The sequence below is a fragment of the Buteo buteo genome, chromosome 2 (assembly GCF_964188355.1).
Source record: "Buteo buteo chromosome 2, bButBut1.hap1.1, whole genome shotgun sequence".
NCBI classification, from domain to species: Eukaryota; Metazoa; Chordata; class Aves; order Accipitriformes; family Accipitridae; genus Buteo; species Buteo buteo.
This window is the reverse complement of record NC_134172.1, coordinates 29436998-29454051: the sequence shown is the minus strand read 5'-3', so window position 1 is coordinate 29454051 and position 17054 is coordinate 29436998. Positions and strand designations below refer to the sequence as shown.

The 17054-nt window shown below is 46.4% G+C and overlaps 1 protein-coding gene across 1 annotated transcript in view; it reads right to left on the bottom strand.

The window, feature by feature from the left end:
- The window catches only part of NXPH1 (neurexophilin 1), a 142960-nt gene extending 126447 nt beyond the window's left edge, over positions 1 to 16513 (bottom strand). Inside the window, exon 1 of the mRNA XM_075022480.1 lies at positions 16460 to 16513. Within this exon, the coding sequence (XP_074878581.1) occupies positions 16460 to 16513 (54 nt within the window). The remainder of the gene's footprint in view (positions 1 to 16459) is intronic.
- Between the last annotated feature and the right edge of the window lie 541 nt (positions 16514 to 17054).

Sequence of the window (17054 nt, the reverse complement as noted above, 5' to 3'; positions counted from 1 at the left end):
ACCCACGGCTAACCATGAGCATTGCTCCTAGGGAAAAATAAAAGCCTTCAGAATCTTGGGCACATAAACAGCTTTCTAGAAGTAATTAATTAACTGTGCTATGACAGACTGACAAGGTTTTTTTTAAAAAGTAAGGACAAGAGTTGGACTTGGATGTAGCTGTGAAGATAAAGGAGGTCTGGCATGCAGATTAAAAACAGGAAAGCACAAGACTGCTTATGCTTACTATTAGCTATTTTGGAAGATGCTCCAGGCTAGATCCAGAAGGTGCCTATAATTACTACAATGAAGTGTTCACTCTCTCCGTCCCAAGGACCTGTTAGAGTTCACAACCTGGAATTAGATACCCACATATCCCTGCTGGAAGAAGTTTTCTGAAAGTATAATTCACAGAAACTACTAAACTGTCCAAACCATGCAACCAAAGGAAGACAAAGAATTAACTTAAACATTTTCTGACATTTCTGAGGCATAAACTGCTCCTAGAATTAGGCACCTTATTTTACTGTTGATAATATGCTCAATGGGTAGCTGGCAAGGCAACATAATTTCAGCTTTCTGGTTCAAGAATTTCTTTCACATCAGAATAAAGCTTTTTTTCTGATATAGGTCTCTCAAAATCTGAAGTGCTTCCACTATGAATGAACTCATACGCATGGGGCCAAAGAGCAAGAGAGAAAGGCTTAGTACCACAAACGTCTCAGAACTTACCTAGGAAGAGATCCTGTTTCCTGAGTGAAGGAGTACCTGAGTGTATTAAGCCAAGCAGAATAAAATGAACAAGCAAAATCAAGAAAATTCCCCAGATTATTCCACCGGGCACTGGTTAAAGCAATTACCTCAGAATTGTCAGGTGTGGGTTCACATTTCCTGAAGCAGAAGAAGAAATTGAACCTCTTAAATCCATAGCAAGGGCTTCAGTCACTGGACTGATGAGAAAAATATGGATTGGGGACAAAGGAAATGGAGAGTGGAAAAGTCCTGTGACCCTACCATATCTTTTGTTGTTACAGACCCAGCTGGAACTACTTCCCAATGGTCAGCACTGCCATAGTTTTGCTTTCAGGTGCCTTTGTGAGTCAAGAGCAAGATTACTAGAGAGGTTATAGTATTTTAGGCTGCAGTGGTGGCATTTAAGTTCAAAAATAACCCAGAAGTCTAACTATGACAGCTGATACTAATTCTGTTGTAAGTGATAGCTGAATGTGAGGTGCAGTCATTTATCTGGGAGCAGAGCTTAGCAACAGGTTGTTAGCTTCTTACAACTGACTGATAGGGTCCTTGAACGTGACTGAAGCTGACAGCTGATCCCAGGATGATCAAAACAAGAGTGCTATGGTGAGACTTAGATCAGCCATAGAAAAGGTACTGCACAGTGAGGACATGCACACTGAAAAATGTCCAAAGATTCAGACTGTCATGAATGGAAATCACCACACTAAAGCAAGCCAGATCTTGAGTGCATGGTTGATGTGAAGTAATTATCAAGTAATTGAATATGAAGTAGTTAACCAATTAAACCTAGAAGCTGTGATACAAGACAACAAATAGGAAGAATAAAGAATATTGCACGCAAAAGAAACTTTCTGCACCATCATTTCATTGGACATTTGCAATATTTCTTTACTGTGCTCAGTGGCAGTAATACTGTATGAGCAAAAGAAAAAAACCCTAAGTGAAGAGGTCAGTCTTGAACCAAGCCTGTGACTGAAGTCAGAGTCTTAGTTTTGTGGGTAGCACTGACTCAGTCACTAATAAGGCCAGATGCTGTGAAAATGATTCTTAAGTAGCCAAGAATGAAATAGAGGTCCAGGTTTAGAGGAGACAGACTCTTGTAGAAATAGACATCAAAGGAGAAAAAGCTGTGAAAGCCAAGCAATTGGAACAGGATGAATCTTTATTCAGATTCTGTTTTCTTTGAGATTTTGTTTTGATTTCTAAGAAGGAATTTGCGCTGGGATTGCCTTTTGATTACTGTACTTATTTCTATGCAACTTCAGTGACTCATTCGTATATTAGAACTAACAGGATTTCATTACAGATGAACCTCCTGTTTCTTCAGGCATGAGAGCTAATAACATGCATTCCCTACCATTCCCAGTGAATCCCCTAGCAAAAGCAGAGGTGAACATATGTCCTGGTTTCGGCTGGAATAAAGTTAATTTTCTTCTTAGTAGCTGGTATATTGCTGTGTTTTGGATTTAGGATGAGAACAATGTTGATAACACACTGAAGTTTTAGCTGTTGCTAAGCAGTATTTATACTAAGTCAAGGACTTTTCAGCTTCTCATGCTGCCCTGCCAGCAGAGGCTGGGGGTGCGCAAGAATGGCAGGGGGGAGGGGACACAGCCAGGACAGCTGACCCAAATTGACCAAAGGGGTATTCCATACCATGTGACATCATGCCCAGTATATAAACTGGGGGGAGTTGGCTAGGGGACACTGAGGCTTGGGGATTGCCTGGGCATCAGTCAGTGGGTGGTGAGCAACTGCATTGCACATCACTTGTTTTGTATATTCTATCAGCAGCAGCATTATTATTATTATTGTTGTTGCTCCTGTTGCTATTATTTTCCCTTCCTTTTCTGTCCTATTAAACTGTCTTTATCTCAATGCATGAGTGTTACTTCCACTCCCCCAATTCTCTCCCTCATCCCACTGAGGGGGGGAAGTGAGCGAGCAGCTGTGTGGTGCTTAATTGCCAGCTGGGGTTAAACCACGACACCTTAGCAAACTTTCCTTAGGTACTAAACAGGTCAAACCATGTTATTTTTAAAAAAGGAAGCTCCAATATCATGTTCACTTATCATGAAAACAAAAAAAAGAGCATAACCTCAGGTTTATTTTTATAACCATTGGAGGTCACTTTTATGCTGACATTTCTGCTAAGAATTCTATACTTAAGCAGTGATACATTTAACATTCTTAAGTAACATGAAAATCACTCCCATTGTCAAAGAAAACAACTATCTCAGTTAAAAAAAATAGTTGAGTCCATTTTCTGTCAGGCTACCTTTATGACAGCTTTTGTTTCCTGAATACATGCTCAGAAGGCATTGGAAACTACGATAAATTTATCAATGTAATTTCAGTTGGGTAGATTTTCCATCCCCACTGGGCATATTTATTGGAATCTCACTGTAGCTGGTCACATTATTAATGGCAAACAATTTATTTGATTAATTTAGCCTACATTTCTGTTCATGAAATAGCCTCTTCCATTTTGATTTCTGCTTTTTTTATTCATAAGTATCCAGTGAATATTTTCAGCATATTTTAGCTTGGAGTTTGGCTGGGAGCTCTTTGTTTCACCTAATCACAATTATTATCTCTTTACTGGAGATGATGTGACTTGAAATCTTCAGTTAGTATTGTCTTTGTTCCCCTAATTGACTTTGCCACTCTAAGTGTAGTATCAGGAACACTTCCGATGGGATTAGTGAACATCTAGTATTATGACTGAAGCACTGACTCACCAAGGGATGCACAAATCCATATGGAAACAATCCCTCTCTAAACATTCATCAGACAAAACAAGTTTACACAGGTGTATGTCAAAAAATGAATATAAAAGGATGAGAATGCAGGAGAATTGAAAGCTCATGAAGAGTGAGAACTTTTATAGGTGGATCATTGTGCTATTATCCCAACTCATTTTAAGCCACTCCTGTGTTTTTTCTGTGATATGTTTTCCTGATACAGAATGATCCCTCATCCATTACTCCAACCACCACATGATCAGCTGCAGCTAAATCAAGGGAAAAAAGGCAACATGGACTATGGCCCATAGGAGTTGCAAGTAATCTATGAAATGGGAATTACAGGATGTGCAAGAAATTAGTTTGCTATTTTTGGATAAGTTATTAACATAAATCCAATGCAACTAGCCTTTTCTAAACATGCTGAAGAAAGGATTATTCCAAACATTTCTACAGTCTTTGAGGTCCTAACAAAAAGGCGAGGCACAGAAAATTCCTAGAATTCAGGGATTAATCTTAAATCAATCATGCAGAGTGGACCATGCTCAAAGAGGGCTAAGTGGAAATACTGTCTTAGACTCAGTCTAATGTCCCCATTAATATGCAAAGCTGAGGTAGAAAAAAACATCCATAGCAGCCCCTAGAACCATCACATTCCCACCAATGAACAACTTTTCCTGATGAATACGTAAGCACATATGCCTCTCATTACCTGAAGTGTTTTACAGGTCAGGAGATTAAAGACTTTCCATAAGCCATGGAAATGTAGGTGCAAATTTAGGTAATGTAAAATACATACAGGTACCTGTCCAGCTAGATGAATTTTAGCCTGAATCAACAGGCTAGCGAAGTCACAGCTCCACCTGTTGAGCTAAAGCAAATCATCCACCTATAACGGCTGGCAGCACAGATTCATTTTTTTGCCAGACATAGATGACTAACACTGTGCCACTTGGATAAAGCAAAACATAAAAGTTTAGGGACAAATCATGTAGTCATTACTCTAGATGAAGGACTACTGTAGCCAGTGAGCCATTCTGCCAGAGAACAAAAGGACTTGGATCTAAAGGAAGGGTCTCATGGCAGACCAAAGACAGGATGGCATTCTTCTGGGTAAATTTACTAAAGCATAGCACAATGACAGAAGCAATGCTAGAAATGAAAGCATATAGAACCCACTCAGCTCTTTTTTACCTCACAGGAGACTAAGTTGCTCGGACCAAAGGCTATGAATATCACAGCCATACATACATATTCTTTCACGTTTATTAGAAATGCTTACTTCTTCCTTCCTGTTCTAGCTATGAATAGCCAATTCACACAAGGCAAGTCAAGCTAAAATGTAATGAAATATCATTCCAAACCACCTTATAAAAATGGAAATATTTATCAAGCTAAGGACATCATTTTATGACCTAAGAAATCAATGGCAAAGTTCTCATGAGTCTTGAATGGTCTTGAATCAGCATGCAAGTTTCTTGTGGAAGAACAAATAAGGGTACATTTTTTGCCATACATGGTCATCATTCAAGTACATTTTTCTTCTGAAAAGAAAAAAAATCTGCAGTAGTCTGCAAAAAATGTACATCAGTAGCAGTTAGACTTCAAATCTAGAGCACAGATATAATACTGCATTCAGGCCACACATGGCTTTCTCAGATATGCCACCATTTGCATCTCTTTGTAATTCTAGAAAACAGTAATTGGTGGTGCCTGAATACTTCAAAAACACATTTACAAAAAAAAAAAAAATACAAACTATCTATTTGAAAAGCCTAACTTTAGTTTCAAAGATCAAGACATTTTGCGGACTATTTCTTCAGAAGCTGAATCAGTAGTCAGAATAAGTTACAAGTCATGATTCCAAAGATTCAGAATTAAGAAAAAAATAATTATTATCCAATAATTAATGGATGTTCTTATCCAATTAATTATTATCCAATAATAATAAAGAAGATATGTTTAGGATAAGGGACAGCAGGTAGTGTAATGTTTGGTTATAAGCATAATACTGTAATAGATCCTAAGTAGCCCAGAGTTAAATTCTGCAAGTTCTCAGCAAAAATATTACTTTGTAACATTAATAAAGATATAGATGTGTGATCTTTCCTGGCACGGAAGAAGAAAGTTTCATATCCTAAAAACAGAAATGCAAAAACCATACTGCATTTACTTTCTTATGGTCCTAGATCAGTAAAGCACTGAAGCATATGTAAGCCAGTCTCCTGACTTCAGTTAAGCTTGTGTTTTGCTTCTAAAAAGTAGTTACAAACCATTGGCATGTACTCTGAAGTGTCTGCTACAACCCCACAATTTCAGAATATTCTATAAATTGTGAAGAATAAAAGGGGCACTCGTACCTCCTCTAATGTACTTAATCACAGATTTCCATATTCATTTGGATTGCATTACACTAAAAGACTGAACCATATCATTACAATCTGCTAATCTACCCAGTAACTTTTCCAAGACTCACACTCTGCTCTAGCTAGCAAATATTCTGTGCATTTAAGATGCAAACACAAACTACATTATGATAGAATTCTGTGGGATAGTATCTTATTGCAATGACTAGTGCTAGCAGAGCCAGCAGAGCTGCTCACAGAGGAAGGAGGTACCCAGCAAGAGGTACCACTATTTGATTTAGTAGAAAGAAGCTGAAGATACAGGAGATGATTCACACAGAGCACTGCCTTATCAAGGGCCAGACAATGTCGCTCCTTACTCACTCCAAGTGACCACTAACAGAAGTGGCTCCACTGAAGTTAAGGATAACCTTTGTGCAAGTAACTTCTCAAAATCCCAATGTTTTATAATTGACATATTAGAAAGTAGTGTTACTGAAGAGTCATACTCTTGCACCTCTGTTTGCAACATGTACTACACTACCATTTACTACAAGCAAGCCAGTTAAGCAAATGGGACTGTTTGTGAAAGCAGGGAGAAAAAATAAGTAGGAATATAAAACTATGGGCCTTGTTAAGGTAATATCCATTACAGATGAAGGCAAGAGGATGGAGCCCATCTTTTTTAATGGTGAAGGTTTTGATGTACTATTTATTATGCACAACTTTTATGTCACAACTCTGTATTTGTACTCCTTCTTATTTCCCCACTCTTTAAAGATCTGTTCACTCAGCAATTGTCCTCCATAAAGTTACAGTGTTATTGCTATGTTTTACCTAGCAACATTGCTTACAAAATCTTCTCAAGGTGCAAAGCATTCCCCACATAAACATTAAGAAAAAGTTCTGTATATAGTATTACAGAGTGGCTGCAGAAAGTGACCACAGAAATTACTCTAAACTAGAGTCAAATTACGGACTAACATTCTGATTTTAAACAGACCAATATTTTACAATATTGCTATTGACAGTGCAACAACTGTACAACAGCTTTAATATTATTCTTATTTTAAGTCCATACCTTCTTTTGCAAGACCTCAAATGCTATAGATGAGATTGTAAATATAAAAAGCAGTCCATTAATTTTATATAAGCAGTTTTATATACCTGAAGACCTATGACAACTTTTCTTGACAAAATAACCTAGCAGAAGAACTGTTTTTCTAAAGTTCAGTCAAGAATGTCTTATAAAAATGACTGTGCAGATAAATATTATGGTACAGGTGGTCTGAACTATCCATAACAGAAATTCCATTAGTTAAAATTTTTTAAGAGCTGCCAATTACACTTTCAATTTGAAGTGGCAGCTGAATAATGACGAGCAATTCTCAGTGATAGAAACGGTCTACGTAATCTTCAACAGGACACAGAATCTGTCCTTCTCGAACCAGTAAACCATTGATTTGCATACAATCCTATCCTGTATAACACTGCAGGATCAGGCCATAGGATCTGCTGTACAGAAGCTTTTGTCTTTCAATAGTGGTCTCAATAGATGGCTAGAGTGTGTCTTCTTTTTTTCTTTTCCCTTTTACCCAGTGGCTCATATGCACTTCTAAGACAAATGCAGGAAATACTGTGGGGCATAAGACATGCTAGTCAGTAATCTGACTCAGGTATGCAGTATCAAGCAGAAGCACTACACTCATAGGGCCAGATGCAAAACTACCGGAATGGTTAGAAATCATCACTGAGTTCAGGGATTTCTGGATGAAAGCATCAGATGTTCTAACTAGGAAGCTAAGTAGCATCTTCTGTTTTTCAACCGAGGATGCTGTATTGGCTAGATTTTAAGTGACTCTTCACTTTACTTTTTGTTCTAAATAAATACTGTAATTTTAATATATCTTTTATATATCTAGATAGAATAGTTTAATTACAGGTGGTTCCAAGAACTGAGGCTACAAGATCCCTTCTTTCCTGGTATTATTTTGGCTGTCAGCTCTGCTGCTAAAAGGAGTCTGTTGACCCTAGGGATTCTGTCCAGCTATCACCAAAGTTTCAGGAAATATACAAAGAAATAACATAGGCTTCTTTTACGTACCAGTTTTTCAAAAGTTCAGGAAAAAAACAAACAAACAAACAAACAAAAAAAAACAATCACTAGTGCACACAATAAGAAACAACCAGGCAACACACACGAAGAAACAACGAGGCTCTTCGTTCTTTAGTTTTTGCATCAAGTCTGGATCAGAAAATAAAATTTGAGGAAAACAGGGCACTGGTATGACTATCATTTGGTAGGCTCCCAGAAGGCAAAAAAGCCTGATTTCTCCTCCTTCAACAATCTGCAGATGTGGAAAGAGCAGATTATCTTTCCATGCACTGGTCAACCTGTCATCGAAGTGATGAAACAGATTAACAGGAGAGGCGATACCCCAGAGGGCAGTGGCAAAACTAACATGGGAATGGACAGGACAGAGACCAACTAGTGGACAAATCATTTCACAGCAGACACAGGGGCAAGGAAGAAAATATTACTAAACCACTCCTTGGAGAGGAAAAGACAGGGCACCTGGAGAGATGGATGCAGTCTGCACGGCAGATGAACGTCCCTGAGACATTTGTCACTAGTTGGACTGCAAGACACTGACATTAATGAGGGTGGCATTTGGAAGATAAAAGCAATATCTCTGAAGCAGACAATACAGTTTCCAGGCACCACACATGGGGACATGGTGTAATCAAAAGGGACTGGAAAATGTTCATGTCTAGCAAAAGCATCACAATTGCTACTGATATTCACAGGAGAATATGGATCAGGAATAAATGGCTTATGGTTTTGTCTGGAGGGTTGGTGAGGATTGTGGGTTGGTTTTGCCCTCAGCCTAGTCAATTCCCATCACATTCCTTTATTGAAGGACTCTCCGTCAGTCATCCACTTACACCTGCCTTGTCAAAAGTCAGTGTTTCGTTGACAACTGCTTTTCAGGCAGCAGACCTCTAGAATCTCTGTCGATAGTGAGTGGGGATTTACAGGGGCGGAGGCACTTGCCTGCGATTATCTCCTCTTGAAAGCAAAGAGGGAGCTGGGAGATACCCCAAGCACAGGCTGCCAGGTTACAAGCAAGTGTAGGGTGCAACATCGGGCTGCCCTTCACAGGTCTCTCAGAGTGCCACTACCCCAAAAATGACATCAACTATGTCTGAGAGCCACTCCTGCCATGACCCACAGGATAGGAAGTGTCATTAATTAATGTCTCCCTGCTCTCACGTCTCAGTGTCAGCCGTGTCCCACAGGCCATTTTGACTCCAATGCTCTCAGGCGTCTCTGGTGTCTCTCCAAAAGGAGAGGTTGCTGTGGTCCTGGGATAGAATGAGACAAACCTGAGCGCCCCAAAACAGCCTTTCTGAAGCCCAGACTCACCCTGCCAGGGATCTTAGATGATTAAATCCAAGATCCCACCCCTGTTCCCCTCCACACTCACGTATCGCCCCTCTGGTCAGTCTTTCCCCAGAAAATAAAGCAGCTGCTTCACCATTAAGAGGAAGCCAGTCACAGGAACAGTAAATACATCGAACTGCTGGTCCGCCCGTCTACTTCTTCCTTCAGGAAAACTAACGCAGGCAGCCAAACCCCCGAGTCCAGAGCGGGTTGCGGGTGAGGTCTGAGCAGCAGCGGCCCGAAACACCGACTAGCCCGGGGCAGGGCGCCGAGGCCAGCGGAGTTTCCAAGGGCCGCCGCCGTCCCCGGCAGCGCGCAGCGAGCGGCGACAGCGGGGCGGGGCGGGCGCTGTCCGCGGTGCTGGCGCTGCCCGCGGGGCGGGCGCTGTCCGCGGTGCTGGCGCTGCCCGCGGAGCGGGCGCCACCGCCCCTCCGTCCCGGCAGCTCTCCGAGGTGCTGCAGGGCGCCGGCGCAGGGGCGGCGCCGCCGGGGACGGCCCGAGGGGGAGCCGCGGCCCGGGGCCGCGGCGGCTGGGCCCGGCGCGGCAGCCGCGGAGCGGGGCACCTCAGCGTCAGCCTCGTCCCGGTCCGTCTGCAAGCCCTTGCCCGCTCTCCCCGCAGAGCTCGCACTAGCCTTCCGCCGCTCGAAACGTTCAGCGTCTCCGACAGAGGGGGGGGAAAACACGCTTTAAAATAAAAATAAAAATAAAAATCACGTGGACTAATCGTGCACTGCAGAAAGTTTTAGGCGCGGATCCGGTAAGGAACAGGCAAACGGGAACCCAAACTAACCCGACCTGTGATAAGGACAAGCTCTTTCTGCTTCGTCTTTAATGCTGCGTGCAGGGAGCTCAGCTCCACGTGTGAAGGTGCCCGTGTCCCCGTCCTGCTGCAGAGCACCGAGCACCTCCCGGTTATCCTTCGATACCGTCTCTCTCTCCTCTTCGATTTAAAAATAGAAAGAGAACGGAGAAGTGGTAGAAGAAAGCTGACTGAATCCCTCCCTTAATCACAAGGAAGTCCAGCAAGATGGATTCTGGGAAGAGAAGCTGTACTCCTAAGCAGCGACCGGTGTCACAGTAGTTAAAATAGAACAGAAAAGCCTCTCACAAAGTCAATTCTTATGTAGATGAGGAGACGTAAGAGCTTTTCTCTCTCTTCGCGGGATTAGTGAATTTCTAATTTGCCCAAAGAACCTCTAGAGGAATGAGGAAGAAAGGGCGGGAATATTGGGATTGCTAGTCGTAACAAATATTACCATGCTCTGGATTGTCGCCTAGAAATACACTGAAAATGAAGGGATCCAATGCCATTGTCTCAGCCGAGTTATTTCTCTTGACCTTCGGCTTTGTCCATCCAGGCTGAACAAACCTCCCACAATGAGCATCGCCCCTGCTCTCTGTCAGACACACAACTTTGGTCTCACTAGGTCACGGAAAGGGAAAGTGGGTGGGAGGTGGTTTCCCCTCCAAAAGAAGGGCACTCACAGAAGTTTAAACAACAGCCAGAAAAACGTAGGGTTAAACAATAAACTAGGAAACGTGCTGTCCTGTTGAACACTGAGCAGTTTCCACAGCATTGAGAATCCGCCAATATATATCATATCAATAAAAAGGAGCTCTTCGAAAGCTTGCATAGTAATTGAGATTGGAGATCTTTTTTGATATGGGTTGGCATTTCCTCATATCAATCTGACAGAGCCAACTCAGGAAATTGCTGGTAATATTCATCTGGGGAGCACTTTCATTAAACGTAATTCATTCGACTTTCACAATAAATTGAGTGACATCCTTACAGCAGAACCTTTTTATCCTTGATGAAGTGCTTGCCAGCCTTTGGTTTTCCACTTTATTGTCACATTCCTTAAAGCAGAATCGTCAACATGTCAATCTGCTGCATGAAAAAAAATGCTAAAGCTGTATTTACAAAGCACCCAGGAGGTGGTTTAATGCTGACTTACAAGAAGAGCGAGCTGGGTGTTAAACTATCTGATAAATCACAGCATAACTTTACCCAAACCCAATCGGGAGAACAGAAGCCAGTCCTAGGGAGGGAAAGATGGCTCACACATTCATTTTCTCCAAGTGCTGGCTATTCCGAGCAATTGGTTTTTCAACCTGCTTCACCGCACTTTCCAAGACGACTGGGAAATTGGCTTTTTGTTAATTAAAATGGCGGTTTAAAGATGCAGGGAAATATTAAAGAGCTTAAAATGGATACCTCTAGGTACCGACTTGGAAGATTTGGCTAGTCAAAGAGAGGCGGGGATATTGGATTATATTTAGGTGCCTCCTTAAAAAGTGAAATCTGTTCCAGACTGCTTTCTCCAGCTATTTAAGAAATGAAAATAGTGTGTACTAAGCACCAGGAAAAAGACATTTCAGTGCGGGGAAACCCCTTCTTAAACTCCTAGCAGAGGTCCCTGGTGGTTAGGAAGGAAGGAAGCCCGGAAAAGAATGCACCATCCTCCGCTTAGCAAAAAAAAAACCTGGAGAGCAGATAAGTTTGTTTCGCCTACGCGAGATCCGAGTCCGCTTGCTATTCCCGTGCCTTACCTTCCGAAAGGGTAATTATTCCCCCTACACCACTGCGAAAGCGTCTCTCAAACTCCTTTAGAAAGAGGGAGCGGGATCGTCTCAAGGCTACGTAAACTCTCTCGCACAAAAAGCCACTTCTCTCCCTCCGTGCCAAGCGCTCTCCCCCCCCTCTCCGCCTTCGACGTCAAATTGAAAATTGCAAGAAATCGCTTATTTGGGGGGGGGGGGGGGGGGAGCAATACCCGAATGCTTTCAGCACTAAAAGCCTCTGAGAAAATGCTGTGGGTGGTGATTATCACAGGACAATGCCTTCTCCCTCTTTTGTTTTTTGTTTTCTTTTATCTTCGCTGCCTATAGAGGGTTGTTTTTTTTTCCTCCCACGACAAAGTAGGACACAATCAGCAACTATCTTTAAAAAAAGACAGAAGAAAAAAAAAATCAACTTATCTTCGCCGGCACGTGATATCTCTTCACATTCTCCATAGCTTTCATTAACCGGGGTGAAATGACCGCAAACAGTGTGACACAGAGCGAAATTAAATGTACACAAACTCTGGAGCCACTAACCCCAGTTTACCCCCTCAGCAAATATCGTACCAAGTGTGCCACCGCCGAGGGCAATTTTAAACCTCTATTATTCACAACATTTTTTCAGGAAAGCCCCGCTCGGCTCTCAGAAGGCCTCCAAACTACAGTGACGGTGTGGAACAGACCTTAAAATCCCAGCCCGGCACGGGGAGGAGGATAGCAGGCTGTTTCCAAGACCCTCTGCCAGTGCCATCCCCCTGCAAAACAAGGTGCCCCGGGAGCCCCGCAGTTGTACTTCTCTCACAAAGCGCCGGGCAGAGAAGTCCCCTCCTCGCCCCCCCAAACAACCTGCTCTCAGCCCTCGTCGGGGAGGGTGAAAAAAGCACCCCTCCATTTGCTCTTGCGCTGCTTAAATTCTGCACGGAGTTAGAACGCTCTGACAGTCAGCTCTGGTGTGTTTCCTAATTCACAAACCCACCGGTGAAGAAACACTTTGCTGGGAAAGACCGGGGGGGGGGGGGGGGGGGGTGTTGCTGAAGGGGGAGGGATCCTTACCCTAGCAGCGTGCAACGCAAAACTCCGACTGGTTTTAGTTCCGTACCCGCTACTCGGGGTAAGGAGGACCTAAGTAGTGAGCCGAAGTCTCTTCGAGCCGGGGTGATCCCAGCAAAACAGGCGCACGTTCTCATCCCTCGCTTGTACCGTGCGGGCAGTTCCCCCAGAGCATGCGAAGGCAGAGCCTGTGAACATGTTGGGGGGGGGTAAAGTCCTGCAACCTGCAAGGCATTTTGCCGCCCGGCGCCCCGGTTTTGCCGGAGGGATCTAGCGCGGGATCTGGCCGGCGGCCGGGGAGCGGCAGGACGGGGCGAGAGCCCGGCGCCGCCGGGAGCTGCCGGCCGCAGCCCGCCGGTGCCCACCCGCCCGAAGGGTCGGTCTCCTTAGCAGCCGGTACGGAAACGATCTGCCTCCTCCTTTGGGGCCATGCTTGACCTGTCCCAGTGTGAAATAACTAGTTAGGATCCTTGCCGTCTTTGCCAGCAGCCCGCGCGTTTTGTAGTGGCTTCCAGAGCATGTTGCTTCCACCCGGAGAAAAAAAGAAATGAAAAGAAACAGCCTGGTGTTTTAACGTCCTGTGGTGTCGGACTGGAAATTCACCGGCAACTAGGCGGGAATTAAAAGAGAAGGTTTCCATTAAGGGAAAGGTGTAAAACCCCCGTGTCCTTATAAACAGACAGAGCTCAGACCTAAAAGAGTCTACGATCTCCGGGTGGCTTTTTCTTTCTTAATATTTACCGGCTTCCTTAATGACGATTTTGAGCTCGGCAGAGCACTGTTAGCTAAGAAAACATTATCCGTTAGAATAGGACCAAGATGCTTTCGAAAGAACAGCGGTGGAGTCTCCTGGTAAAGAAGACCGACTGTAGCTGTTTGAACACTTTCTGCAGCTCTCTAAACGTAAAGAAAGAAAATAACTGCAAGCCTTGAAAGGTTAACTTCTAATTCTACCAAATAAGTACTAAGTTATCCGTTTAGGCCAAAGGAAATGCACTTCCACTGCAAATCAAATCTAAGATTTTCAGTACGCTGCACAGTTTGAAACAAGGAGAAAATCATGTCTCACAGAGGCTAACTAATGTTCTTATCAATAAACATAATACGGCGAACCATCTCTACCCCAGCAAAATTCCTCCTCGTTCTGGTCGGCCGTGACCTCTATAAATTTCAGGCAATAAGGCTGGATGGCATATGGCTCTATTAAAAGAGGGGAGAAAAGCAGAAGCACTTTTTTTTTTCCCCAAGATTTCATTAGCAAGAGGTTTAGCGGTGGGGAAAAAAAAAAAAACCAGCAGTGTTTGCTGGGCGAAGAGAAATTACAAGCCAGCGAGTGTCTGTAAATGAGTAACTTCGAGGCAGCCCAGCCTCGCTGCGGCTGTTCCCTATCACTGAACACCGCCTAGTTCAGGGGAAACATGCTATTTTCCCTCTTCCCTATATTATTAACCCCACTCAAAAGGATTTTTTAACAATCTGGATAGGAAGCTGGTTGTGCTGCCATTTCATTTACCCTTCCTAACAGGTCGGGTACTGAAAATTTAATTCCTAATTGAAAGTGCTCTAGTCCACCCAGCGCGATGCGCACACACAGATAGGCACAACGAAGTGCTGCACCTTGCTGGTTTGTGGCACCGCATGAAAGCTTTAATGAAAACTTCATGCTTCGATGCTAATAAACAGTTTATTATCACGCGATGGCCTAATGCAAACTTTCAGAGTCACTCACGAAATACAGAGAATAGGGAGAGATTGGCATAAAACTGGAAGTATCGACTCAAAGAAGAATCGGGTTAGACAGGGAAATCCTGTGGATCCTCCCGAGTGTTTTGGCAGAAGACGCAGCCCAGCCGAAGAGCGCATCCCCTCCCCCAGCTTGTCTTTTATTCCCGATCTTTTTTGTGTGTGTGTCATATTTCGCATTGTTTCGAGGGAAACTGGAAAATCGTCTCCTTTAGTCTGCAATGCCAAGCCCTCGGAAAAGAAAAAAAAAAAAAAAAAAGCAGCATTCAGGTAATGAAGTCTGTAACTAAACGGTAATTGAATCAGCATAATTTGCACACTGAATGGTTTTCAAATGCTCCCAGTTTACAATTAAAGGAGAATTAATGCGCTTGTTGTTCAGACTGCAGCGCATTAGAATAAATCCAGCACTGTTGTTGTAATGAGTCGAGAGCAGTTTAACTGCCTGCAAACACATTTAAAATTTAACACGACGTATCGATCTCGCTCCGGCTTTTTGATAGATTATTTGCCACGCACTTTTCTCCCCGCTTCCCCCCCCCCCCCGCACCCTCCCCCCCCCCCAGGCTATAAAATTCGCGGGGAGGAGAGACGCCCGCGGCAGACGTGGCACCGCCCGGCGAGGGCAGGGGCCCCCCGGCGGGAGCCGCGTCGGGCGGGACGGGACGGGACGGGACGGGACGGGACGGGACGGGACGGGACGGGCGCGACCCCCGGCGCTGCGCGGCCGCTTTGGGCCCTGCGCGGCCGCGGGAGGAGCGCGCGCGCACACACCCCCCCACACCCCCCCCACACCCCCCTACACACACACACACAGACCCCCGCCCCCGCCCCGGCCCGGGCCCGCTCGGGATTGGCTGCCCCGCGCTCCGCCGCGCTCAGCCGCGCCGCGCTGCCCCGCAGCGCCCCCAGGCGGCGCGGCCGCGCCAGCGCAGGGAGCGGCGGCGCAGGCAGCGCCCGGCGGCTGCGGAGCCCGAGCCCGAGCCCGAGCCGGAGCCGGAGCCGGAGCCCGAGCCGGGCCGTCGCCTCCCCCGGCCCGGGCGCCGAGGTGCTTCTCTCGGCAGGCCTCCTGGAAAAGGAGCTTTTCCCTCCCCCGCAGCCACGGGGACGAGCTCCCGCCAAGCGTTTGCCGGCTTAATGCATGGCCGGCGAGCGAGGGCACGGGCTGCGAAGGAGCAGCCTGCCTCGGTTTTGTTCCTTGCGGTCGCAGAGGGAATCGAGTGTGTGTTAAAGCAGATAACGCCGCTGTTTACTCGTGCTCCCCCGTAATCTTAAAGGAGATTTGCGACGAAAGTCAATGACACTTCACCCGGAAAATACTAGCCGTGCTCGTCACCGAGTGCCTGCACGCCTGTGCCGCGCAGCCCGCGGTGGCACGCTGGGGGGGGGGGGGGTCCCTTCCGGAGGGGCTTGCACCCTTAGGAGGGACCAGAAGGCAAGAAGTTGCCTCCAGCCCACAGCCTGGGCGGGCGCCCCCGCGGCGGCGCTCCGGTGCCCCCGCAGGCACCGATGGCCCCAGCCCGGCAGGTGGCACCGGGGGACCCGGCCCGGGAGCCCCCGACCCTGCTCTCGCCCGGCGGCGCGCCCCTTCCCCGCGGAGGAGAAGTTACCGGTCTGCCCCCCCCCCGCCCCGCGCCCCGCCGAGAGCCCCCGGCCGAGCCCCGCGCCTACCCGGCCCGGCCCGGCCCGGCCCGGCCCCGGGAGGACGGGGCAGGGCTGGCTGCGGGGCGCCGGTAGTTGCCGTGAGTTTGGTCGTCCTCCGCCAGGCTGGTGGCCTCCTTCCCGCCAAGCTCCCCCCTCCCCGACCCGTGCGAGGGGCCGGGGACACTCACCAGGTAGAGGGTGGGCTGCAGCAGAAGGACCGCGTACCAGTACACAGCCTGCATCCTCGCCGCTCAAACTTCCCCCGCGCTGCCTTCGCTGCCTCTTTGTTCCTTCCAGAACATAGATCCACCTGACATCCACTTTACAGAACAAGCAGAGCTCTCACCAGCCTAGACAAAAATGAAATTATAGACCCCATGACCACGAGACAAGGTTAGGCTTGAGACAAGGGGGGAAGAGAGGTGTGTAGGGAAGGGGGGGGGGGGGCGGGAGAGAAGGAGGAGATGGGGTGTGTGGATGGGGGTGGGGGAAACAAAAAACGATTAAAATCGAGTTAATCCAGCGTCAGAGCAAAGTGATTGCACGGTCCGGGCTGGCTGCAGAGCGCCTGTAGGCAGCGCTCCCCGGCGCTCCGTCCTTTTACTGGGCGGGAGAGCCCCGTGGTGTGGGCTGGGACGGCCCGGGGGTGCCACCGCCAGCCCTGCCCTGCCTGCCTGCCTGCCTGCGCGTCCTCGGCGGGGACCGGGCGGCAGCCGCCCGGCCCATGGCCGCCGAGCCCCGGCAGCGCGCCGGAGAGCGGAGCGGCGCCGGAGCGGGGAGAAG